The sequence below is a fragment of the Parambassis ranga genome, chromosome 1 (assembly GCF_900634625.1).
Source record: "Parambassis ranga chromosome 1, fParRan2.1, whole genome shotgun sequence".
Lineage (NCBI taxonomy): Eukaryota > Metazoa > Chordata > Actinopteri > Ambassidae > Parambassis > Parambassis ranga.
Genome location: NC_041022.1, coordinates 10217157 through 10243914, shown reverse-complemented (window position 1 = coordinate 10243914; position 26758 = coordinate 10217157). Strand labels below are relative to the sequence as shown.

General features: G+C 39.1%; 1 protein-coding gene across 1 annotated transcript in view; it reads left to right on the top strand.

The window, feature by feature from the left end:
• ctnna2 (catenin (cadherin-associated protein), alpha 2) overlaps window positions 1–26758 on the top strand; it is a 258840-nt gene that overhangs the window by 41158 nt on the left and 190924 nt on the right. Inside the window, exons 4-6 of the mRNA XM_028406380.1 lie at window positions 1145–1311; window positions 2094–2213; window positions 3430–3696. Coding sequence (XP_028262181.1) covers window positions 1145–1311; window positions 2094–2213; window positions 3430–3696 — 554 coding nt within the window. The remainder of the gene's footprint in view (window positions 1–1144; window positions 1312–2093; window positions 2214–3429; window positions 3697–26758) is intronic.

Sequence of the window (26758 nt, the reverse complement as noted above, 5' to 3'; positions counted from 1 at the left end):
CTAGTTAAATGCCTTGAAATCTGTCATCACCTCATAAGACTTCCGTCATTCTGACCTCATCATCCCAAATCCCTTCATCTTGTCATGATTAAATTAGAGATGCTGATTTAAGACTGCAGGAGGTGGTTCAGTAATCAGACCCTTCGCACCGTCAGTCTTCACAAGCTCATCACTTGGCCAGACAGACTTATGGGGCTATCAGCATCAGTGTGAGACTTCATGACCTTGTTTGAAGTTGTGTGTGTGTGTGTTCTATCGGCCTTGTATGTCCTAGTAAGATATTTGCACATCACTGTATATTTAACAGATTCATGTTATTGACATCATGTCACCTTGGTAGACAGCCAGCTGGATGAATTTTCCATCAATTACCAAGTAAACTTATTTTCTCAACAGTTGTTTATTATAATAAAAAGAAACATTTTTCACCAGGTACATATAGCTTTAGAAGTTTACTCTGAAGGGATTAAAATGTTGTCGTTGTGTTAAGGCTGTTTTTATTTTACAAAAAAAGGATTTTTGCTTCATTTAGTAATTTCTCATATAAAACCCTAGACAAAATATCAAATGTATATGATATCTTAGGTGCCTGGAGCATAAATGATTTACATGTTAATGTATGAATGAATAGATTCAGATACGTTGGTACAAATGTATGCAGCAGGTAAACATGTGAACAGTCAGCATAAAAGTAGAGGTCCTCTTAACATGTTTTATGTGTAAGTGTAGTGCTGGGTTGAGAGTTTATGCATGTACATTTAACGGTATATTGAAGATTCAACATGAACTCAAATTCCTTTTACACACTTTTCTTTTCCACACTGCTCAAATATGAGACATTTTACAGTTGTAAAATTGAGTTGGTTCCTGCTGTTTCTCAATTACAGTTAATCAAATCTACTGTAGCAGTAGTTTTTTTGTCTGGGATTACAGTCAGAGGCGTAGCCAAGGGGTGCCCCCCCCCCGGGTGTCCAAAGGCAGCTTAGACTAAAGTGTTGGACACCCCTCTGTGCACCACCATGTCTCCAACCCCACTTTCTTATGTTAATCATTAAAAATGTTACTTGCAGTGAAATCTGTTAGAAGTTCTGAACTGAAAGCCGTCTCGAGTTACTATGGGTGATTGTCTTCCTTCCTCTTGCAGGAGAGACAATGCGTATTGCCTCATCAGAGTTTGCCGATGACCCATGTTCCTCAGTGAAACGTGGCACCATGGTCAGGGCTGCCCGCGCCCTGCTGTCCGCAGTCACCCGCCTGCTCATCCTCGCTGACATGGCTGATGTTATGAGGCTGCTGGCCCACCTTAAAATTGTAAGTGTAACCTTCACTCCAATGAACTGTAAGCTCATGTGTTCTCACATCAAAATCCTTTTTTTCAAGTAACATAAAGAAGTAGGTGTACTTTAGGGGGTCCAATGTGAAATAAAGGACTTCTTGATCGTGTTTGTTTAGTCTACTATAAGCGTTTTTATCACAACACCTCTGCACACATTTGCATATAGATGAGGCATGGAGCAGAATCCTGGGAACACACATCTGATTATACTGTAGTAATATCATACTGTAGTACCCTGATGTGATGAACTACACACTCGTTTACTGTAGTCATTTGAAGAGCGAAGCTTCCTTAGTCACTTATTTTGACAGTAGCTTGGGGCTTTGTATAGGATGTTAATAGAGGGTGCCTGAAAGAATGATGGGCTTTTGGAAAAGTCTAATCTGAAACCAACTCCTGCCTGCATTCATCTTCAGTTCAGTCATTTTTGTCCCACTCTCAAAAAATGCGCAGACACCGAGTTCTTATTTTTTTTCAGCTTGATTCTTGAGGCCCACAGAGCGGCTTAACTCAAGCCTGTATAAGCTTTGCCATCAAAGGCCACTTAACAGTTATCTCTCTCTCTCCTCCTTTGCATCACATCTTGTGCAACGCTTTCTAAAAATGGAGTTTACAATCAGATGTTCGCACAAAATGGATAGAGATAACTGAAAGGGAATAACTAATTCGCTGTTGTATTGAACAGTTCAGGAACTTAATGATTCATTTTTCCCACAGATTTTCTTTTAGTGTCTATGTGTGTTTGTGTGTGTGATAGGTAGAGGAAGCCCTGGAGGGAGTAAAGAATGCGACCAATGAGCAGGATCTGGCCAACCGCTTCAAGGAGTTTGGGAAGGAGATGGTGAAGCTTAACTATGTGGCAGCCAGGAGACAGCAGGTAACTGAAGGCCCTGTGTCTCTTGCATCATTCTTCCAAATTAAAAACAAACTGTTTGTACTCTGGCTTTCTCTGTTTTGGTGAACAGATGCTGATGAATGACAACGTGTTGTTTTTAAGCCACTATGAGAGCACTACAAACTTAAACTCACCACAAAGTTTTAAGTAATCTACTTACAAGTTGTTAAAAATGTACCCATAATCTAATTTGTACACTGCATCAGTTCCTCACTAGCAAGATGTTGGTGGGTGTCAGACTCTGACAGCAACTCCACAATTAAATGCACTTTAATTAGCATAAAAGTCATCATCCTATTAAGGCAAGTACACACATAATGAACCATAATGATGTGATGGAGCATTGTGGGATAAAAGTTAAAGAAGTTTTCACAGGTAGAAAGCCTTCCTCTAGGACATGAGTGTCAAACTCAAAACTTATCACTCACTGTTTATGGTACTCACCGCCAAACTGACTGTATGAAAAAAACCTTTTGCTAAGATGTTAGCCCCCTCTGTAGCTGTGTGCCTCGTTTCTCTTTTCGTCTCCCTGATCCTTCTGTTATCTGTGTTTAGTCGAGATTATTTTCCTCAAGGACTTTTTCTTCGCACATTAGGCAGCTTTTGTTTTCACAGAACTCCCTAAAATATACTGCTGTGTCCACTGTGGCCACCATCCACTTTTCTTTTCAGTTTGAAACACCTTATTGTTCACAGCTGTACAGCAATTAAAACTCAGAGCTTATGTGTAACGGCCTTAGTAGGAGCGCCTACCTATGATCTGATGATTTGAACTGCCCAAAATAAATCATTTTTGTTTAATATTACTGCGGTGTTATTCAGTGGAATGTTGTAGGTAGATAAAATGTATATAAAAAAAATAAAATTTTATATTTACAAAAAAGATTTGGGCTGGATCATACATGTTTTGGACATAGTAGTGTGGGCTAGGTGGAACATTGCAGCTGACCAGATTTGGCCCTTGAATTTGACACATGTGCTCTAAGGGACATTAAAGTATTGGAACACAGAACAAACATTTGTTTGTTATTTGTTGTCACACTAATCAAAGTTATTCAAGTCCACTTTCAAGTATATTGTGAGGGATCTATTTCAGATGGAGAAATCCCAGTTCATCAGATGGGACAAATGTCCTGAACTGAAACCTGATGTAAATGCCTGATGCTTACCTGAGAACCCTTTATCATTTTTTTCACAGGAGCTGAAAGACCCCCAGTGTAGAGATGAAATGGCAGCTGCACGTGGGGCCCTTAAGAAAAACGCCACCATGCTGTACACGGCCTCACAGGCCTTCCTGCGCCATCCAGATGTGGCGGCCACGCGCGCCAACCGAGATTACGTGTTTAAGCAGGTCCAGGAGGCCATAGGAGGCATCTCTAGTGCCGCTCAGGCTACCTCACCCACTGACGAAAAGCATGGCCATGCTGGCATAGGAGAACTGGCTGCCGCCCTCAACGAATTTGATGTAAGTCAGCAAGAATTCTTTTCTTCTTTCAATATTTAATGTTATTCATATACACAGAGACACCAACACACCAACTGTGCTTTTCTATTGTGTATTGAAAGCTCATTGAGGTCAAGGCTTCTGTGAGACAGGCAGTGAAAATAGTATAACGATATACTGACATTTTGCTGTTTGATATTTAAGATGGGGGCTTTCCCTTATTTAAGATTATTTACTGACCAATAGTTCAAATGCTGGTGCAAACTAAAAGAATTGATACTGAATTTTCATGATCATTGGAGAAATACTAGATAAAACAAGGAAGAATGTGTGGACTTGTCCTTTTTCTGGATTGTTGTCCAATTTTTATCCGAATAATACAAACTCCAGACAAACACAGTTTGAGCTTTCTTATAACACTGAGTCTCTGCTGCCATCTAGTGATGACATGCTGACAGTGAAACATCGAAGTTTAAGGCTTTTTTGCTGATTGCCCTCTTGATGCTTGATCAGGATCAGCCGTGACATGTTTCTGTATAAACAGCATCATAAAAAAACAAACATTCTGGCTAGTGTCCAGTTAGACAGAAGACCATCAGTTCTCAGTACTATTATGTGTCAAATTTCGTCAGCTATAAATTTGCCTACCGATGAGGCCAAGACTGTATTTGCATATAGATTTGAAAACAATTAGCTGACACATGCAGAACTGCTCCACATTACTATACTGTACCGATGCTCTCCACTGCACTGTAACTGCAATTTTACACACTGTACTGTAAACTCATTAAATATGCATTAGACGTAGTTTTAGAATCGCATTACAGATAGTCGCAATATTTAGTTTTTTGCTTCATGCTACAGAGCAAACCTACCACAACATTGAGCCACAGTGTAGCCTCGCTGTAGGAAGAAACAATCTTTATACATTTGCTGGCAATCAGTTAATATTAATGTTATTTGGCCTTTGTGCTTGTGCGTTACTACTCCACTGAATCATATTGCGTGGTGATTGTGAAATCAATATGTACTTGTTTTTTTAACATTTTTAGTCCTTACACAGCTGTATAAAAAAAAAAAGCTTTACTTTGCCCAAAACCTTATTGCACCTTTTAATTTCTCCATGTATTTGATGCTGATGTTGTTGAGCTCCCACAGAGCCTTCATTACCGTCTCCAAAGTCAAACAGAATCAGAGGAAGACACACGAAAAAATGCTGCTTAAGTTTTGAAAGGCTTGGGGGTTTCGCTAATTGGGAGCCATAGGCATGATGTTTTATGCATTTTTATGCATGCAATACAATATGTACTTTTGAGATCACTATTATATTTAATGAATACACTCTGGCTGTTGATCACAGACTTTCAAGTACATCGAAGTAGGCATTGCTATGAAATTGAAATCATAGGGAATATACAGTACACACACACACACATACACACACACATATATATATTTTTTTGTTAATGTGTTAGATTTTATTAATGTGTTAGATTTCCTGAACATGCCTTCTTCTACCACAGGCCAAAACCCTTATCAATCCTCTCAGTCATTTATTTTCTTTGTTTGTTCAGTAGGAGTCATTCCTTTTTCCATAAATAAATTACATGCTCATGTTATGGCAAAAATCAATATTATTTCCAGATTTGCAGTTTGCCTTGTGTTTTTTTTGCCCTTGAAATTGCTACATTACAGTATGTTAGTGACACCTTGTGGTGTTGATTGGGAGTTGCAAGTACCTAACATTTAGACTAGGTGCTGCCGTGCAAGACAGTAAATGAATCACTAAGACCTAGATAGTATCCTCTGAACATGCTGCCCTATTATTTTTGCAAGAGGCCGTGGCCTGTTGTAATCATATTGACTGTGTTTTTTTATGTAAAACAGTGCAGCTTTTCTGAAAAGCAAACAGTATGCATAATTTAATTCCATTCAGCAGGTAGACAGGCAGAAGTTAAATGAGACAAATTGCCCTCTGTTTAGCACTCTGTGCTCCTGAAGCTGGTGCATGTTTAATTCCCAACTTTCAACAGAGACACAGACTACGGGCAGGTCCTCTTAGAATTGTAATGAACTGATATTTCTGAGTTTTGAGGCATGGCACTTTGCAGAATTTAGTGCATGACTGTGCATAGGCTTTGTGGTTTGTGCACATGTCTTTATAAGGCATTACATATTGAATATAGTTTATATGTTATTGTACAATGATAGCTGTAGGCTGTTTGTCTTCGCTGACTCCTGCACACGTTTGCTTCGGATGCTGCCCTGTAGGATCATTGTGTTTTTTCTCCTGTCCCGAGTTAGCATCGATCTGTTTCTCATCCTTTTGACATTTCTGCTATGGTTTGATTCATGGATGGCAGAGCTGACCATAGCACAGGCTGTGACACAATAACAGACAACAGTAGGTGTATTAACACGCTGTAGTACAATGGTGCTCGTTTCATTAACAGATAGGACAAAACGGATCAACATCATGCGCAGACTATTGGTTGTGATCCGGCTTTGTTACTGCTGCTTTGTACAGCCTCCACTTAGACAATTAGAGGACACTCAGTCACACAGACATGCAGATGTGTAACTAAAGGACATAATGACTTACTTAGGAGTTATCTCCACCACCCTCTGTGTTCTGAATAAAAGAACACTGAGTACCTTTTGTCTCCTCTCTCTTAATGTCAGAAATGTGCAGTCATGTGTTAAAAAAAGTGAATATAGATTACCTGCTATGCAGATTCTTTTCTATTTTAATAAATGATATATATTTGACAGATGAAATAAAAAAAAAGGTGACCAGGATGTTAGGCACGTTGTCTCAGCAGCTCCTGAATATGTACAGATCCTGACACTAAAGGTTAGACAAGACTTTTTAAATGCTGGGCACACAGACAAGTCTATAGCTAGAGTGAAAGGGCAGCTTATGAATAAGACAGAAGAGAAAGAATGACCTCGTCTTTTTTTTTTTTTTTTTTTAAACAGACATCCAAAATTATTTTGGAATAAAGTCAACTTCACCGAGGTACAGGATCTATTAGTAGAGAGAGGAAGGTCAGCAACAGTTCACATTCAGTCAGTTTCAGCGCCAATTATTTGGTATATAACAAATAGACAACATTAGCCCCCCGTTCACCTTTTACATTGAACTTTTCCTCATTAGAGATATTCAAAACACAATTTTTCAAGTGGTATATACTTGTGGGGTAAGGTTTAACTTTAAAATTTATAAGTTAACCTTTCTATTTTTCACATCATTAGAAGTAATTGACACCAGACCTTAGGCTGAATTTTAGTCTAGTTTTAGTCATTTTAATTGGCTATGGAAATGCCAGTGGTTTTCATGATTAAAAATGAAGCACACAAAACATTCTGCTGAACATTAACTGCCCTATTTAATTTTTGAAAAAAAGTCCCCCATAGATGTATTTTTGAACTGACTATGAATAAGATAAGGACAATTTAACATGATGATGTTACAACCAGTAGTTTATAGTTCAAAACATCTAATGCCCATATCACACTCTTGCATATATGTATAATTAAGCCTGACATAGTTCATTTATTTCTATTGTTTGGGCAGTGTTGCCACAAATAGGGGGATGTGAGATATGATGTGGTAGGGTATATTGCTGTTAGTTGTGCTTCTATGGCAGTTGTTTCTGTCGGTGCTTTCTTGTTGTGAACGCTGCTTTGGTTCAAGCAAACCTTTCAACCAATCAGTATTCAGCATTAAAGTATCACCAGCTTGGGGTGATATTCTTTTAGCTAGTCTAAAAACTGCACTCGATGTTGCTCAGCATAGCTGGCTTATACTTTATTGTTCTGTAAAATGGTTGAAGTCTTTGTTGATAGTATTATCTTATTGCACAGCGATGACATTTTTAGCTACACATGTGAAGCAATCATAATAGCCAGTGCTAATTAGCTTCTGTAGTCAGTCACCCTGATCTATATCCTGTTCACCTCTCTGTCAAGCACAGCTGACTGCACTTTCACAAAAACAGTTTGCACCAACATATTTTCTTATACACTGTGTAAAATGGGTTCTGTAATTGCTGTCATGGTCAAGGTTTTGTATAGGCTGCACAGTGTTTGAGCATAGGCACCTTTAAATTCGCTATGCAGGAAAAGCCCTGTCATGTTGGAATGAAAGTCTTTATTTGGAGATCTGAACTCAGTGGGAAGACAGATGGAGTCGAGGCCCTACGGGGAATGTGGGGAAAGACGCACTGTAGCACACACATGCTTGGATTTTTTAGGTCACAGTACAGATACACAATGTGGTGATCCTATTAGATTTAAAGAACTTAAAATATGCCAGACCTGAAGTAGAAAATACAGTGGTGTACAGTGATCTTTTTTTTAATACATATCTGAATAAAGAAACACATACCTTCATACAAGAAGATTGTTCACAGGCTGCATAAAAAGACAGACTGCCTCTCTCATCTGGTAACTGCTGTGCACATTATAACATGCAAAAAAAATCTCTCTTGGGCTCTTTTTCATTTTCCCACTTTGAGCCTCTTTATCTTTGTGCAGTCAAAAGCAGGAGGCAACTGATGCAGCCTTTTTAAAATGTGACTCTGTTGGTCGTTCCTGCTCTCTCACACTTATTTGAAGTGTCTCATAAAGGCGTCAGCAGTGAACAGCAACAAAGTAAAGTACTTCTCACAGAGACCTTTTTAGTATAAAGAAATACAAGATACACTATGACTCCGGTAATGTAACTGAGCTCGGAAAAGCCTGCCAGCACAAGTATGAGTTATAGATGGTCTCCCTTTTTTTCCGCTGCTGCTGCTGCTGCTGCCTTCGATTACATGAGCCAGGAGGAGTGGGGAAAAGATGGGGGGTGGTGTCTTTTAACATAATTGTGATTGCATCAAAATGATTGCCTCGTCCTCAAGCTTTCATTCTTCTCTTTCAACCACTAAATTACATTTGCTTCCTTCTGTGCACATATACACCATTGCACTGTTTGAATTTGAAAGTTTTTTTTACCTCATTATTATGTCAGGTCCGGACCTGCACAGTGTCCTTTGTGTGTCACATCCGCTTTGTGAGGATCAGTGCAAACAGGTGGTCAAAGGTGCAGCTGTTCAAATACATTAGCCTCAGCCTCAAGGCACACAGGTTGTTCATAGTGTGCCCAGCAGATGGCAGTGTTTAATTACTTTTAATGCTTGTCTCTCTTTTTTTATTTCCTTTCATATTCCCCACCCTCCCTCTATCTTTTCCATTTTTATCCCCTTTTTCCTGCAAGTCCTTAGAAACAGAGATTTTCAGCCCTGCTCTGAGCAAGAGCCTGCATCACCTTGCGTGGTATTGTACCATTAATGAGACGGAAGCTATTTCATGATTCGGAGATGTTTTGATGTATGCAGATCCTTGAATTAAGCTTTGTCAAAGGGAATTCATTATTAGATTACCAGGAACAGCCGCTCCAATATGACCCATAAGCCCACATCTGTTAGATAGTGAAGATTTCTTTTCTTCCCCACAACTACAAAGAGAGGATGACACACTTAGCAGACGTGTGCTATACTCTTCCTCATCCCAGTCCTGTTTCGACATCACAACTTGTGTATACAGCTCCCGACACAAGAGCACTGCTCAGTGCCTACTAATGCGCGGTACACACACAGGTACGCACGGGTACACACAAAAACATATTTCATTCACACGCTGTGCAGACATGCATACCCATGCAGGCTTTGAGCCTGTGGCAGATATCTGAGTCGCATTGGATAATTTTACCATGCTTTTTTTGTCCTCTACCCATTTCTTGTTTTTTAGGGGGTTATTTACACAGCATTTCTCTAGCCCCCTAACACACACACCTCCCTCTTCTCTTTCTCTGCTCTTTTCTCTCTCATCGTCTGATGTGTCTTAGAGGTGTTTGAAATACTAGCATGCTTACATGCGTACCCTGAGCTCATTTGGTAGCAGCATTGTGTTTTTATGCAAAACTCTCCTGCATATATTGCAGGGCATGTAGTCGCACTGCACAAGCATATGCCGGTCCTCGCTCTGCATACATTATGGGGTAACTATAACCAGATTTACTCTCAAGCCCAGAGAAAATGTGCAACAACAACCTGTTCTTTGAATCGGACTGCAGTGAGCATTGCCTCCAAGTGTCTTCCTGATACTCTACGTGTCCATCTGTGTGCTGACAGGTAATTGGACACGTTTATATTTATGGGATGACACACATCACAGACATCGGAATAGTCTGTAGGTGCCGATCTTTGCCTGTGTTTCTTATGTAATATACCCTATAGTGTATGTGAAGATGATTGCCAATATGATGGACTTCACTGTGTGGAGGTATGAGTAACATACACAAAAGATGCAGCCTTCATTGTTTATACACAGTGATGACCTTTCCGCATGCTCCGTTTGTGTATGAGATACTGCTGGACCTGCTTCAGGGACAGTGGCTGGGGAGAAACCTGGCTCTAATGTATGTAGATGTATTCCTAACTGAGGGATAGCTTTCTTGGTAATTGCTATATCAATCTGTGCATTCATCCTTGCTGTCTCATTTCAGGCTCTCTCTTATTTCTCTCCCCACTTTCCTCTTCTTTGCTCACACACACACACATATACACACACAGTTTGCCACTGTGTTCCTCTGTATGCCTTCTTCCATCATGAAAATGTGGGTGTTCAATGCATTTTATAGTTACCTCTGAGAGGATGCTAAGTATCTGCTTCTCACCTGCTGATACTTAGCAATGGAAGGTCAGATATAAACACTCAGAGGTGCCCAATCATGTACAGATGCACACAGACCCTAATAAATTACACAAAATACCAAGCTGCAATGTTATTGACAGAAACCCTGTTGTGTTTAGTGAAACTCCGCTCCCACTGTCATCTTCACCTTGGCTGAACCACGTGTTAGCCCAGAGGTACACCTCTTAATTACAACATCCTCTGCTTGCCGATTACACCACTGCCTCATTCTCCATGGACAGATGCACCTGTCAAGAGAAATATGAATAGGGGAACTAAGCTGAAGTAATGGGACATGACCAGGGAGATAGAGGTATTGGTTTGTTTGTTGCTGTACAGTAATTAGCCACTGCCTGTCTTGTCTTTATGGCAATCAGGTACAAATGAGGTGCAGACAGAGTGGGAGGGGTGATTGGTAAACTGGTCAGTCCAAAAAACTCTTTCCGTAAAGCTCAGTTTTCAGCTTTCAAGAATTACTCAACTCTAGTTGTTTATTTCCAGTTATAGATTAGGTCTTGTTAGACGAGGCTGATGTTCTGCCAAGACACTTTGGCAATGTGGATTCAAATGTCTCCATAATGCACACAACACAATGAGAATACTTTGGGACATTTACCATATCACATCAGATAGTTTAGTGCAATAATACATCCATAGCAAATATTCACTTTTATTTAAAAGAATACAGCCCCACTCTGTGGTTGTTAAGGCAGGGTGTATAGCAATAGTTGTTGATGCAATGAAGTTCTCCATGTCTTCCTTTAATGAAAAAAAAATGATTAATTTACACACATTTTATTGCTGTTCCTGCCATGATGCATTGCACACTGGGAGCTGATGCTTAATCAACAACCTGGTGTGCCATTTCAGTTTGAGTAAAAAATGCACTAAAACATCTCTTTTTCTCTAACTCCATAAAGATGGCTTAAACTGGGTGACAGCTACTGCAGACATTTAGGAAAAGGTCTCCAACGTGTCACCACATACTTTTCCAGTTTATCTCTTTATCTGTGTGTCTTGCCCTCTGGACACCTCTGTCAAAATCAGGGAGTAAAACTGTCCTGCATCATAAGGCACACATAAACTTTCTTGTGATCTGCGATAGTGACGCTGTTCCAACAAAAAACGGGGCATACTGAAAGTGTTGTAGCATTTGAGAGCATAGCAAATGCACCACCACTCTTGGATTTCAGTGGTGCAAATTCTGGATGGATGGTCACCGCTGGCTGTATCCTCTTGCAACCACACCCTCTATGTGCTACATTTCTTGAGCCATACACTGTGGCTGACTGTTTGGACAGTACAGTGTCTTCAACTATGACACCTTCTCTGCACTCATATACAGACAATATAGTTGACAATATATCCCCATTTTTAATACAAAATATGTTTCCAAAGAAATCTTAAAGATGTCAGTATTGCTTCTTACTTAAAACACCCAAGCTGTTTTTTCTTGGCTGATGTTCTCAGACAGAAAGAACTGATTAACAAAAGAGTGAATATTTTCTAAGTACTCTCTCCATATATGGACTGCTATTCTAAATCAAATGGCAGCAGGAACTGAAATTTCTCACATCATCATAAGGCCTCTCTCAGCATAACACTGATTTCTGAGTGGGTGCAGCAAATTACTTTTTTAAAGGTATTTTGCCTTCCAGTCAAGGTCCTTCTCTGTAGGAACCTCACATGCCAGCTTGCCCACTCAGTTCTGCTCAGGGGCTAAAGATTTAAGTGTACTGGTCAAATGTGTCTTGTATTATGCAGGTACATGTATAAACAGAACAAGCAGAAAAGGTTTAAGTTCAAATTGATAGTCCTTGCTTGTCATTTAAGGCAGCAGTTGTTAGGAAAGATTTTAATAACTTTTTAAAATGCAACATTTCTCCCACACATATTCATGCTTTGACCAATAATGTAGGCATGCACAAGTATACATAAAAGCAGAGTTCTGCTGTGCGTAGGGATATATTTGGCATAGAACTCCTGGTGGATCTAAAACCTAAACAAAAGATTATAAATGAGCTGCTTGTCTGATATTCTGTCCTTATGTTGCTAAGCTCCCAAGCTAGTTTGGCACTATTGAAATGCAAAGCAGATTCTTTTTTGTACCTAACAGTCTCTAGTATAAGCCTCTAAAATAAAGTAAGTCTGCTGATTTTCCAACTGCCTTAGGCTTTCCTTGAATTACCACCCCTAGTTGGAGGTCCACTGGCTGTCAGAAGCCTGGGATCCAGCCTCCACCACAGGGAGTCACCCTCCTTCTTAAAGTGTACAGCCATACTTGTATATGTAGAGGCTCACCAAGACCTCAGGCCATTCTAGGTGGGTGTATGCACACAGAAGGGTATAAGAATGTCTTCTGCCCAACTGCAGCACATGCATATAGGAAGGTAGAGAGATTCTGGAACAGAACCACGCCATAAACTATAAAACAACTAATTAGTTATTATTATTTGGTAAAAGTGATGTTTTTTTTAATGCGTAGATACAAACTTATTTGAATCATCATATGCAGTATTCTTTAAACAGACTATTGTTGAGTAGATGGAGAGGCTGCTCCATAATAAGTTTCCATTCCTCTTCACTGGAGCAACAGGCGAAGCTGAAGTTGAATCAGCCAAAAGAGGGTCTTAGAATTAATAACACACCATCAATCGTAAGCCACCACCATATTAGGGATTTGATCTCTTAATGCACTCGGCTTTGTTGTTTTGTTTTTTTTTTGTTTTTTTTTCCCACTTCAACTTATGCAGTCCTAAAAATACTTAAGTAGCCCTGGCTACTAAGTTCAATAGGGCTGGCTGTATGAATAGTGCAGCAGAATGGAAGAGATGTCCCATATCCTCGATTTATGTTTGGAAGATGTACTAATGCACCAGTGAAGTTGCTTAGATGAATGTAGCTTTGTTGACAGGCCAATTTAGCTGTCATTTTGAGATAATGGAGAGTTCTGTGGCAGTATGTACATTCACACAGTGATCATCTCGAGCTCAGCTCTGCTAGATACTAACTGAAGCCAGTTCCTCTCCTCTGTTCTGTCATACACAAAAACTAGTTTTGTTTGAAGTTCCTATTGCAGGGAAATGTAGTGACTGCAAGTAGATCAATGTTTTACAAAAATGTAATGCACATATATACATATTAAGCTCAATAAAGACCAAAGAGAGGCCAGATTTCAACTCTAAGATGATGACAAGTTCATATTTTGATCATTTTCCTTCTCTTTTCAACCTATTGTTAAAATTGTAAACTTAACTTTGAGCCAGATGAAACATCTTTCATTAAGAATTTCCTTTCACTGTCAAGGATTCTTTTTGCAGCAATGAAACTGAGTGCTCTCTTTCATACTGTTTCTTTCTGGGCATTATGTCTTTATCTTGTTAGTTCCACATCTCTTGCCTTTTATCCCTTTTCCAGTCTTTGAAATCTTGAAATGACGCCTGCCGCACAGTGTATGCTGCTCCTATGTGCAGTTGTTGTCTCACTTTTAGTTTCAATGGCATCACACAGCAAATATGTCTTGGCTGAAGGTTGTGCATTTCTTCTGAGCTGTCTTGCAAAAAAGCTGCAGCAGTAAATTTGAAACTTTTGAAAATGAACCTCCCTTGCTTGCCAAGCCCACTGGCTGCTTGTTCCTCATCCCTGCTGCCTCTTCACACAGATCCTCTATACTCGGTTCTATATTCACTAGAGGATGTTCTGATGATGCAGCCCTTCTCATTTAGCAAACCATGTGAAAGACAACAACTGAGCATTAAGCACATGACTGTAAATCTTGGTTAAAGATGATGATATAATCTGCCTGTTTATGGACACTTCATGCTTTTTGAATTGTAAAGTGGGTAGAAAATATTGCTTAACAAATGACACTCAGTCTTTTGGGCTGTCTTTGCATCAACCTATAATTGTACTAAACAGTTCAGTGGGGTATCCTGGTGGTTCAGCCTGTTAATACAAAAGAATGACATGACCAGCTCCACGCTGTGCTGCTGCCTCACTGTTAGCTCTTCTAAAATTTACATAAGCAATCACATTAGCAGCCATGAAAAAAAAAGTGAAAATGAGCCAGAGTTAGAAGGCAATTTGCCTCCCCTGCACAGGTGCATGGCTGCAATCGTTTGTGCATTACAGCCACCGTTAAACAAGCAGGATCCATTTGTAAAACCATTTGTGGACTGTGTCTTGTATCAACATGAGACAAACAAGGGACCCATAAAACCATCGCACTTCTCCAGGTCAAACACCCACAGGACACATCTTTAAAAATAAATAAATGCAAATGTATTTGTTGTGCAAACCTGCATGTTTAGCATTACAGGATTAGTTTAGAAACCAACAAAACAGCTTTGGAAAAAAGGGAAAAAAGGTTCTAGCAGAGAAGGGGGGCAGTCAATAAAAAAGGACAGAGGGCTAAAACAATCTTGCACGTTTAATCTGTTGTGTCGTCGTCACTGATCTGTCAGTCACAGCTTTGACTGCAGTGTGAAGGGGGCAGTAAATAGTGAGTTCTTCTGTGTTTTTGAGCTCTAAAGTTTCTTTTGATACCATTGAAAAGCATATAAATCTTGTTAGACATTTCCCCACTTGGGAAATGTCTAACAACATCTGTTCAGTCATACGTTAGAAGTAGTTTCTTGTGTTTTGTTTTGACAAAGAAATAATAGTTATAGACAAAAAACAGGGTATCCTTACAAAACAAATGACAGCTGTGGTCAAATTCAAATTAAAAAAGGGATTGAATCTACTGATTTGTAGTGTTGTGTATGCTCTTACGAAATAACTAAAGGCAATAGTTAAAATAAAAGTTTGGCAAAGTAATTTTACATTATGTTTATCCGATTTTATCACTACAATACATTTTACATAATGCAATAGGTTAGCGTTCACTGTTCCCCCATAGCAAAAAGACCCTACTGCTGTTCTGGACAACTTGCATATCTTCTTATTATGTACGATCTCAACAATGAATGCTTTGTGCCAACTCTGACATAACTACGCTCAAGAGTTGTGTTAAGGTTAGACTTGTTTAAATTCATACTGAGGCTTGCACTTTCCACCTGAATATTTGTGCTCACTATCTATAATCTACAATGGCAAGAATGAGCACAATGTTAAACCTATAGCTCTTTAGCTTATTGTACAATGAAATGACAAAAAATGCAGGTTGGAAAAATATTAAGCTCGCCCATTTTCCCCGTGTATACAGTAGAAACCTTTTTTCAGTGTGGTTTAAAGGGATTTTGCTATGTTCCACAAGTCCTATGTATGGAGTGCTGATTGGAACACAGTTGATTTAAAAAAAAAAAATCCAAAATTGAAGGGAGCGGGGTCATTGGGAGGGAAAGAGGCAGTGTCTAGCAGAATGATTTCTATTGAATTGTGCAGCAGTGAGAGAGACTTGAGGTTATCACTTTGCTATTCAGAATGGAAAAAGCCAATGAAAAAGGGAAGTGTATTCATATTCAAATATAGACAAGTCCCTATGTGCCTGCACAGTTTTCAATTATGGGAGATATAAATATATTTATGTCTGCTCCAGAGAAAGCTGGACATGGCTTCTCTCAACCTGTGTACATTCGAGCATCACAGAGTACCTGGTGTGTTATTCTCCCAACGGGCTAAAGCCTGCATTGGTATCACTGCACAGATGAAGAATTTATAAATAGATAGATACATGAATAAATATATTGTATCTATAGTATAGCCCTAATAGAGACTTAAATAATACATAGTCATACTTCAGTGTACCTTTTGTCAGTTAGGAGAACATACATGTTAGCATACAAGTTAGCAATAACACTAAAATAAATGGGTTCTTGGAAAGCGCTGCCCAACAGTAATATTTTCTATTACTCACTGCTCTGGTTGCTGTCATTGTCATTATCAGATATCTCCATAAACAACATATTGATCACCAGTTGGTGTTTTGTAGTTTTGTAGTAATTTACACACATTCACAGCACCTGGTTGGGTGTTTCTGCAAGTTGTGTTGTCACTATCCAAACTGTAATCAATCAAAACAACCATCTCTCTTTCTCTGTGGTTTATACTGCTACACATGCAGATACTCAAATATTCAAAGACATCATCTGCACAGACCTGTTCTTGTCTTTTTGGAATCATAAAGACCTTGACCTGCTTCCAAGAGACATCATGCTTATACATTGCTGCCAAGTTGAATATCTAATATATTAGATGTTGTGTTGTGGTCAGTAATTGGCTGCCTCCTTGTTCTCCCTTTAGTCCCAATCTTTTGCCCTTGTCTTCGTCAAATCATCTTGCAGTGGCTTATTTTTTTCCCTCAGTTGTTGTTTTCAAACGTGTGACTCCCTGCAGACACAATGATCTGCTGCTATTCCACCTAAGGGGTCTGATCATAAATATCTGGCTTTTTCTTTTATTAAAACACAACATAAAGCCATTTTTGTTAAGGTTGCCAAGCAACTACGACAAGCTATAGTCAGGATTCAGTAAACAGTCTTATTAAATGGAACAATTGTTACAAAATTGAGTTTCAGAGAATGGTTTAGAACATGTGATTGTGAGTTAGTGTTATAAAGGTCTTTACACTCCATTGTATTGTAAAGCCTGTGTTTCTTAGAGAGCCAGAGGTTGATGTTTTTTGTACGGCTATAGCTAAGGTGAATTTGGGGATAAAAACTTCTTTATTAATATGACCTTGACACTGTTTTTCATGCATAAAATTTCTAGATCATGAAACTTAATTTACAACCCTAAGTTAAGCTTTTAAGAACACTATATTAATCAGATAAGAAACTGAATTAGTGAATAAGTAGAAGAGAAATTTTGCCTATGTATGAGTAGCTTAATGAGGTGGAGGGGGGAAAAAGCAAGCCCGTCATCCTCACTGAATGACACATAAAAACTGATACATACCTGTCTGATAAAGAATCACAGCAGAGGACATGATTTAATTAGTTCTCACTGGTGTTCTTCTCTCCTTGCCAGCCCACAGGTGAAGCATCCCACTGGGAAAAGACCTAATTCTCTACAGATTGCCAACCTGCCGCAGGACATACTAGTAAAAACCTTGAGCCTGCATTCTTTGTCAGTTACTATGCGTTAGCGTTACTATGTCAGAGAGCTCCACATTTCTGGTGCTCTCTATCATTCGATCCTTCTCTCTGCATACTGTAGTTTAGTCCCTCAGTATCTGCAAGACTGTGTGCATTTTCAATGGAACACCCGTACATCATTTGGGTTTCAAAAGAAAGCAGATTTCTCGATGTGTAGGGAGGTTATTCTTTGAAAATTGAAAGTGTAAGGCTAGTGTTGCATGTGTCCCTCTGTGCCTGCTTGTGCCAGTGGGATCTCATGTTTTCTCATTCTTCCCAGCAAACCCTGTGTGTAAATCAACCCCCACAGGCTTTGTAAAAGGAGATGTGAACAGATATGAAAAGGAAAGGTTGGTATTTTAGGAAAGATGTCGTCTTGCATTTAAGCATTTAAGTTAGCTACCTGACTTATTTGATATTTAGCTGACTTAGCAGCATTATGAACGTCCCTTGAATGAGGTTGTTGGTTGCTCGAATGTGTGTGGATGTTGTGTTTTCAGAAATAGTTGGGCATATAAAACTTTTAGGTTCATCAGTGATGATGATTATTCAAACTTGGGTTTCTTTGTTTTTGCTGCTGAGCCAAAGCTTAATGGTTTTGACACACAAAGAAGCCTCATGCTCACCTCATTCCTAGGTTTATGTTGTTGCACATGGCTGGTACAATGCATGTATGGATACAAGCTAGTATGTTAAGGTCTTAACAATACATTAAAACCTAGCTTATGTGTGGCTTTGATTCAACATGGCATTCAGCTGCACACACTTGGAGTTAAGCAGAGCTAGTGCTAGCTGCAGCTCCCAACCTCTAAGGACGCCAGTAATCTGCAGGGTAGTGCACTTGCTGCCTATTCTTATATCTGTCCGTCAGTAATATATACAGCTGAACTGCGGCAGCTATATTGACTGTAGAAGCCCTTGTTACTCTTTGTCTGCATATTTATTAGCGCACCAAGACTGGTGTCATGGCAACACCTTTGGCTATGTAGACAGAGCGTGTCTGCAGTGTGTAATGTAATTTCCCCTGGTCTCTGTGGAAGTTTAGACATCTTGCAGTGTTGTGAGACTTAAACTTTATTAAGACAAGGGGGAATCAGTCTGAGACACTGCTACACAGCATATGAAAGGGCCTACTCAAGCTCTTGCTGGGTAATTAATAAAGTCATCTTCTTCCCTCCAACCCTTTTTCTGCTCAGATAGCCCTCACAGAGCAGAAGGAAGGACAAAGAAACATAAATTTAAATGTTAATTGCATATTTTATATCCCTGTAATTTCTAATTAACTTTGCTTTATTATTACACTTTGTTGTAAACATTGGGTAATGAATGGGGATTAGTAGGTGAGCCATGGTTGCGATAATTACCTCCCCAAACCTCCATGGTATATTTTTCTCTTTCGTTAGTAGAGACATGTTGCTATTACTTGGGAAGGAACTAGTTTGTAGACCTTGAAAATGGGATCTCCTTGAGTTTTCCTGACAAGCACCAGTACCTTTCCTATCACTTTTCACAGCCACAGCAGCTCCACCGGTTTTCAGGGCCAAAGCCAGGAATAAACTGCCTCGTCATCTACAATCTCTGCATTCCCAATTTTCTGCGGCACCTCTATTTGTGTGCAAGGACTCGGGCTTCAACATCCGTTTCTTTCGTGTGCTGTGCTCTGCTACAGGCGGTGAGGTATATTATACCCCGCTTCCCCCATACACTCAAAGATCATGCAGTCCTCTCCAATGCTTCACTTGTTACAGGGCAGCCTGGAGTTGATACCACACATTCACAAAGAAGCCTGAGGTGCTAATGCAAGTAACTGAAGGTGGTCATGCAAGTAACTGAACAATCCTGTGTGTAGTATAAAGGTCTATATATGTGAACGTATGGCTTATATACATGTGTGAAGAGCACTCAGGTGTGCTTTCATGGCTGAGTAAGAGCCACTGCGGAGAATAGTGATGATGAGATAACATAAAGTGCTTTATTACATTATTATTTTTCCTATTACCGCTGTTCTTTTTTCTTCAAAGGAGGAGGTGACTGGCAGGTTTACTTACTGCCATCTAGGCCCCAGTTCAACTGTGAAGGCCACTGTCACAGGTATTTAGAGATGGCTTCTTAGAGGAAGGGAGAGATTTCTGTCTGTAACAGGATATTATGGGTAACACAGACTCACTAAACCTGGGCCGGAGGTCAGTTAATAGTCTCTCCTCCTTGCTGCTGCTTCCACAGAATCGTAGCAGACTGATTGATGTGCTGTTCCCGTCCTTGTGCTTCATTGCTATTTGTTGTGTTCGTTTGTCTCAGAAGGCAGACATAATCAGTACCTCTTCCAACAATGAGTCTCTCTTAAAACTTTAAAATTGGTACCAGTGTCTCAGTGAGCACCTGAGAAACCTATTCTTTTCTCTATTATTTACCTGCTTTGGTGAATCTTGCAGGAGCACAATCAAGTGTTTGTTCTTCAGCAAATAAAGTGTTTCATACTGCTTTATTGATTGAAAAAAAAAGATACTCTGAGACAATTCTATGTGTATGTATGACCCAATTAGCTCTTACTTTTTCAGAAATACGTTAATAATTTATTATCAAGATGGACCCACCTAGATGTTATTATCCCCTTATTTACTGGACTCCCATGTATAGCGGAACGGACTGACTTCCAGAAACATTGATTCTGCGTATCTCCTGAAAACATCAAATGAGATTAGTGGGGAAGATGGCAGGTATGCCTTTGCTGATGACCCCTAGGATGTGTCCCCGGATAGACTAGTAGGGCCTACTTATGCTTCGTTTGGAAGATGATTGGCATAAAAATAAACAAAAACAGCACTCTGAAACCTGCACACTGCTACTGAACTCAGTACACCAATGAAAATGGCGACTGCTAAACTCTTCAACCTTGGGAAAGGTACAGGCACCAAATCAGCTGATTATACCAGGAGTTCAGGAACGAATTGACCCCTCTAGACTGAGGTAGCTGCATGGAGGCTAGTGCCGGTTTGTCAATATTTAAATACCCATGACAGAAATGTCACAACAGTTATTAACCTGAAAAATATAAGTACGTGTAATTGGAGAGCTGTGCAGCTCATGTTCCTCTATCTAAGGCTATCATTTACTGTCTGTCAATAATGTTGTCATTTTGACAGCATAGAGCATTCTTTTCTCTGCTCACTTGTTAGATCAGAGAAGAATTATTATAAGAGAGACACTACAGTGAGTAGCCTATTCCTGCATTAATAATGATACAGTATAATCTTTGACATTACCTGCTGATTAAATCAGAGTGTCTGAGGAAAAGCCCCCTTTGGATTTCATCCATTTCATACATCCCCTCTGGGAAGGTACCGCTCTCGACACAGTTGGTAGTAGGGTTAAAGTGGCCTACATTTAATTGACAGCAAAACTCTACAACAGGTGAGATAGTTAAATACCCTTCAGCCAGGATGATCACTGGTTGACAGACAGCCTCATTAACATAAACTAGTGAGTTCTCTGGATAATAACTGAGAGGCAGAGACCTGCAGTGATTAGGAAATTAGAATGATAATTATCTGGCTGCTTGAACTTGCACTAAAAGCTTTATTTGACATGTCGTTTGCTCAGTGGCCTTAATGGCTCTAACTCCAGCGGATCTCTGGGGGAAAAGCGCCTTAAGAGCACTTAGTCATTTCGGAAAAGAGGGGAATGTTGTCTAAAAAAGGGCCACTTAAAATGTTATACTTAATTTAATGAAACAAAAAAGGTAACTTCTGAATAAATATGTCGAAAAAACAAGGACAATTCATAAATTAATATATAATAATATATAATATATATATATATATATATATACACTCTATATAAAATCTGACATTTTAAACAAATTCTTTGTTAGTTCTTTAGTTCAAAGGGTCAAATGAGGACTTGAATAATGAATAATCCCATGCATCACCACTGCAGAAAATTATTGGAGACTGTCAAGGGTGTCGCGGCAAAAACCTGTTCCCCAACCAAACTCCTCTACTTAATTCTCCCCGGCACCTTACTGTAGGTCCACAATCACAGTCTACTGCCAGAAAGACCGGGCAAAGTTCCAGCTACCATTACCTGGGCCCAGCCAGCATCCTTGTTGGCTTTATTATGCTACTCTACTGTATGATTTATGACTGTGCCTGTGTGCATCTGCTACATTAATAAACATTCAGGCACCCACACTCATAACTTAACAGAGTTTTGAATACAAGCTATATCATATCCTGACTATCATAAGCATCACGGCTGAAGATCACATTAGTTTAGAGTACATAGTATTTTGTGATTGCCTTTTCAGGCCCCAGTGCACTGCTCATCATATTGTATTTGTACAAAGACAGGTGACCTTCAGTTCATACTGGAGTGTGCCTGGGAAAGAAAAAAAATCACACAAACAACAACACAAAAAGGATGCCTTTATCATAAGACTCAGTTGTCATGGTAACAAAGCCTCAAAGTAGACAAAAGGATGGAGTCACTGTCTTAGTTCTGTTTCCAGACCTGCCATAGAAGATATGTCTAAGCCAGGAAGTGGAGGAAAAAAAAAATCATTGACACTGTGCTGAATTGAGGCATCATTTTGTCTGCACTGTCTCACATTTTGAGCAGATGTGGCAAGGCAAAAAAAAGAAAAAAAAAGCACAGAAGGGGGTGTACAATGAGATATCAAGTAGTGCGAACCCAGGGGAACAAATTATGCTTGTAATGAGTCAGGCGTACAGGGACTGTTGGCGGCTTGAGTGATATATAAGCATTCACATATTAACATGCATTTATATGTGAGTCTCAGGCATCTTTTTCAGCACACAGAGGACTCATTTTGTTAATATTATGTAAAAAAGTTGATCACTCTGATAGTTTCTAATCAAGTTAATTGGATACGGACTGTGATATTTCCCCTTAGGTGTAGCAGGTCACATTCAAACTTGACTTAATTAAAACCAGCAGGATGGAAGTTCACTCATTAATCAAGATGTCCTGACCAATGGTGAGAGTCTTCTAAAAGGTGTGTGTGAAAGCAGTACAGAAGATTGGGAAATAATTCTGTGTCTATAACCTCATTCACATTTAAACAGCATTGCTTGGAATATTTATATAACAGACATCTTGACAACAGAGTCAGACTGTTGACTGTATATGTCTCTGTTGACAGCTGGGACGACTCTGTTCAATACAGTTCTAATAAACTTGTGTACAGTAGTCCCGGCCTTGTTTATCTTTTAACTGAGTTTCAACAAGCATGCATTCATGTATGTGTTTTTTTATGGAGGACAGTTCATTGTTTAAAAAAAAAAAAAAAATGTATTCATATTGGGTGCAGAAAGCTCAATGGGCCGTGCTCGCACTATTTTAGGAATGCAGCACTTTTAACTCGATTTCTTGGTGGTTATCCAGTTTTACTAATTCATGTGTCTTTTCCATTCTCTGATCCAATTGGCCCATTTTTCCCCCCATTTCTTGGTTAATTATTTAAGACTGCATATTTGTGGGGTGTATTTACCATTCGAAAGACATTTTTGTTACATTCCATAGCCAAGTATGTTTACTACACAGGATGTAGCTGCAACAAAAAAAGACAATTCCACTCAACTTAATAATTTATATATTTCCCCGCCTAAAGGGCAAGGCAATTACAGGCAGGAACATCTTTGTTTTTTTTTTTGGTCTTTTTATATTTTCCTCTACAATTTAGCTCAATGTATACCCAAATGTCTGAAATAGTTTCTCACACATGTATCCCTATCAAACATATAGAGTTTAAATAGGCAATGTATACTGTACTAGACTACAGTATGTGTATGTACTGTGCTGCCAGCATGCACTTGCATAGTGTAGGATTTTAGGTGTCTTGTAGTGTTGTATGTCAGGACAAATGTTTTTGGATCAATGTTATATTCTGTTGTCATGACACAACCTGACATCAGGTGCATGTTGAATTCTTCAGTTAATTTTCTAAAGGCTGTTGTCAGATCGAATTGCCTTTGGATGCAATGGCATATATGGACACCCTGTAACAGATCAACCATTGTGAATGGTCAAGCATGGGCAAGTCTGTTTGAATGCATTCAATATAACCTGAATCATGTAATAACTAGTTTTAGTCTGTCTTTTATTTTGTTCTGTATCATGAACAACAAATTGTTAGAAAAGAGGAAACATCTGTCAACAAGCAAATGTAATGGTTTTTTTTTAGAGTTGACTCAGACAGAATAAACACTGATTGGTGGTTCAGGTGCAGCTGCAATTTTTGTACCTCAATGTTTGATTGCACTCCAGTTATAATGTATATGTTGTGATTGAACACAATGAAACTTAGTTGCACAGTTCAAATGGTTTTTGATTGTCTGTTTTGGTCTGATTAACGGCTTAGTATTCAGGCAACCAGTTATTTTGTTCACATTTTGAGGTTAAAAAGCAATTTGGGGTCTTTGAGAGTCTAAACTCTTAAATACTTGGATGCATGTGGTGGATCATCTCCTGCATCATAGTGCAGTTGTTATCGTATCTCATCCGTTGATTTGATTGATGTTTTTCACATTTTAATCAGGGAATGACTGTCAGAGTTGATTTAAAAATATGACTGCTAAAACAAACAAAAAAATGATAATCCTCCCAGCCATTCAACTGCTAACATGCTTAAACATGGATTTAATGTGTTATTTCATTGTGTCCCTTGACCCTTGAAGGCTTATTGAAATCACTATTAACAATGCATTTTACTTAGAAATCCTCTCATTTTGTACTTACTGACATGTGAGACAAATTCAGCACAGTTTAGTAAATGGTGTCCTGTGAAGAAAAGTTCACCCTTCAAATATTCAGAGGTCCATCCTGTGAATTAATGGATGGAAAAAAAATGATTACACACGCTATATTCTGTGCAACACCATGGAACAATCTTCCTGAGGAGATCAGAGTGGCAGAGTCTCTGTCTGCTTTTAAACCCCTTTTAAATACATACTTTTGTAAGCGTGCTTTTAGTGGTTTTATTTATTTATTTATTTATTTTATCTTGCTTGATATTGTTTTTATTTTGAAACAGACAATGTGGGCTGTGAAGGCATCACTTACACATGCAAAACAACGCTAATGACTGATTATTTTACCAAGTAGTGTTTGTGCCAAAACTCATGCGAAAAAGAAACGAGAGATTCAAACATGGGTTTCTTATATTGATGTTGGTGATTTAATGAGTAGGACACCTTGTGTAGCCACTTATTTCAATAGTTGACCTGTTTTGGTTTCTAGTCTGCAATTAGTGCTTTTAAAATCAGCCTACTAATGCACTGCTCACCTCACATACAAATTGTCACACTGCTTCCACAGTGTGACAATAGAAGGCCAAAGCCTAACCCTGAGTCAGGTGCTTTTCATTAGGTTAATCAATCAGAGTGGGTTATGACTAATGTCCCCTCTGGTCCAGTGTGGGCAGAGCTTTGTCAAACACTGTAATAGTCACATTCAAATGGCCCTTGAACCCTGAAATGGGGCCACCAGAGGCGATACAGTAGTATACTCAAGACTTTGTTGAACTTCCCTCTAAGACAAAATACTTGTCAGGAAATATTAGAAAGTCCCAGAAGGCACATTTGACATGGGCTGATGTGACATGTGCCCTATCTCACTGGTTGATGCCCCAAAGTGGGGTCAAACTTAAAAACCTCACCCTTTGTGGGGGGAACATAAGGTTGCCGCTGGTCCTCATGCACTGACAAAACCAAATGCTAATATTCACATAGAATTGCAGAGTTTTACAGAGTGACCTAGAATTAATAGAATAATAATAAAAAAATGCCTGGAGGTACGTTTTGTCCAACTGCTTATCTGCTTTTGAGTTTTTAGACCTTCGTTTAGCATTATTTTGTTCACTGTCCATTGTATTAAGACAAAGTCCATGTGTAAGTTTTTTCATTGTCAAAAGTCACTAATAATTGTATTGTGCTCATCAGGCCTTCAAAGCAAAAAGCTAAGGACAGACTAACTGATAATGAATCGACAGAAGTCTTAAAATACTCAGCCCAGCTTTTGCTACTCTTTCTACTCTTGTCTGTTCCCAACTCCCAGTGATAATTGCTAACTGACACTGTGTAGAATAACAACTGACTTGAGTCCCTGGGGAATGTTCTCAATTTCCCTTCATGTTTCTCATTCCTTCACATGCTTTCACATTGAGATCTAAAGAATATTGGGCTTTGTTGTGCTCCCCCTTTCCCCTTATACTGCTCTAATTTCTCAGGTACTTGTCAAAATAAAGACCCTTCCACAACAACTAAAGACAAAAAGCACAGCATGCCTTTTTCTTTCCGTATGGAGTGGATCAATTTAATTAATGTTTTATTTTTTATTTTTTTTTTAGGCGTGGCCCTTTAAAGGGCTTAGAGATTTTCTTGGTAAAATGAACACACACCTCACTCCCTTAGGCAACACAGGCATTTGCGCTCAAAGATAAAGTTCAGGGCTTTTATCACAAAACATGAAACTGCCTTGCTCCTACAAAAGACAAAAACATACCTCCACTACTTAAAAGTCTGTCTCAACATGCTGTTCCGTTTTATAATCACCTCCAGGAAGCTAGATTTAGTAGAAGACACAAAGAGCAAGAAAACAGAATAACACAGGTAGAAGGGAAGAGAATGAAGATGCTCCTGTCTCCTTCAGACATAGAATATGTGCATTGCTTGCTTCATTGGCTTGCTAATATGATGCAGCTCTGCCATTCGGAGAGTAACTTTTGGCTTTCCTCTGACTTGCCCACAACGGTAACAAAAAGATCCATGGACACATTATATTGGGTGCAATTCATGCATCTTCTTCCACATTTCCACATTCATGGCCTGTTTCTGCCACTCTAGCCTCTTTGTGAACTCTGTCCTGACATACCCTCTGCTCCAGGCAGCCTCTCATTTATTCAAGTCTCTGTCCATTCGGCCAAGAGCCTGTGCAGGTCCTCAGATGTCAGCCTAGACTTTTTTCTTGATTGTGTTTTGGTTTCAATCTTGTTTGTGCTGTGTATTAAAAGTGATTCATAACTGATACCTGCTGCAACTTTAGTTTTTAATGGAATAGATTGTCTCGAAGCCATCATATTCAAATGCTGTCTGATCAATGAGTCATGGGTTTAATGATTGCCACCTTCTTGCACTGCTTCTCTTTTGTTCTGTTCCCCTTTTAAGTAATATTTAAAGTTTTTTTTTAGCCCCAAGCTCTATTTTTTTTTACCATGTTTTTTCTTTCTTTCCTTTTTTTGCACAGCCTTCAAT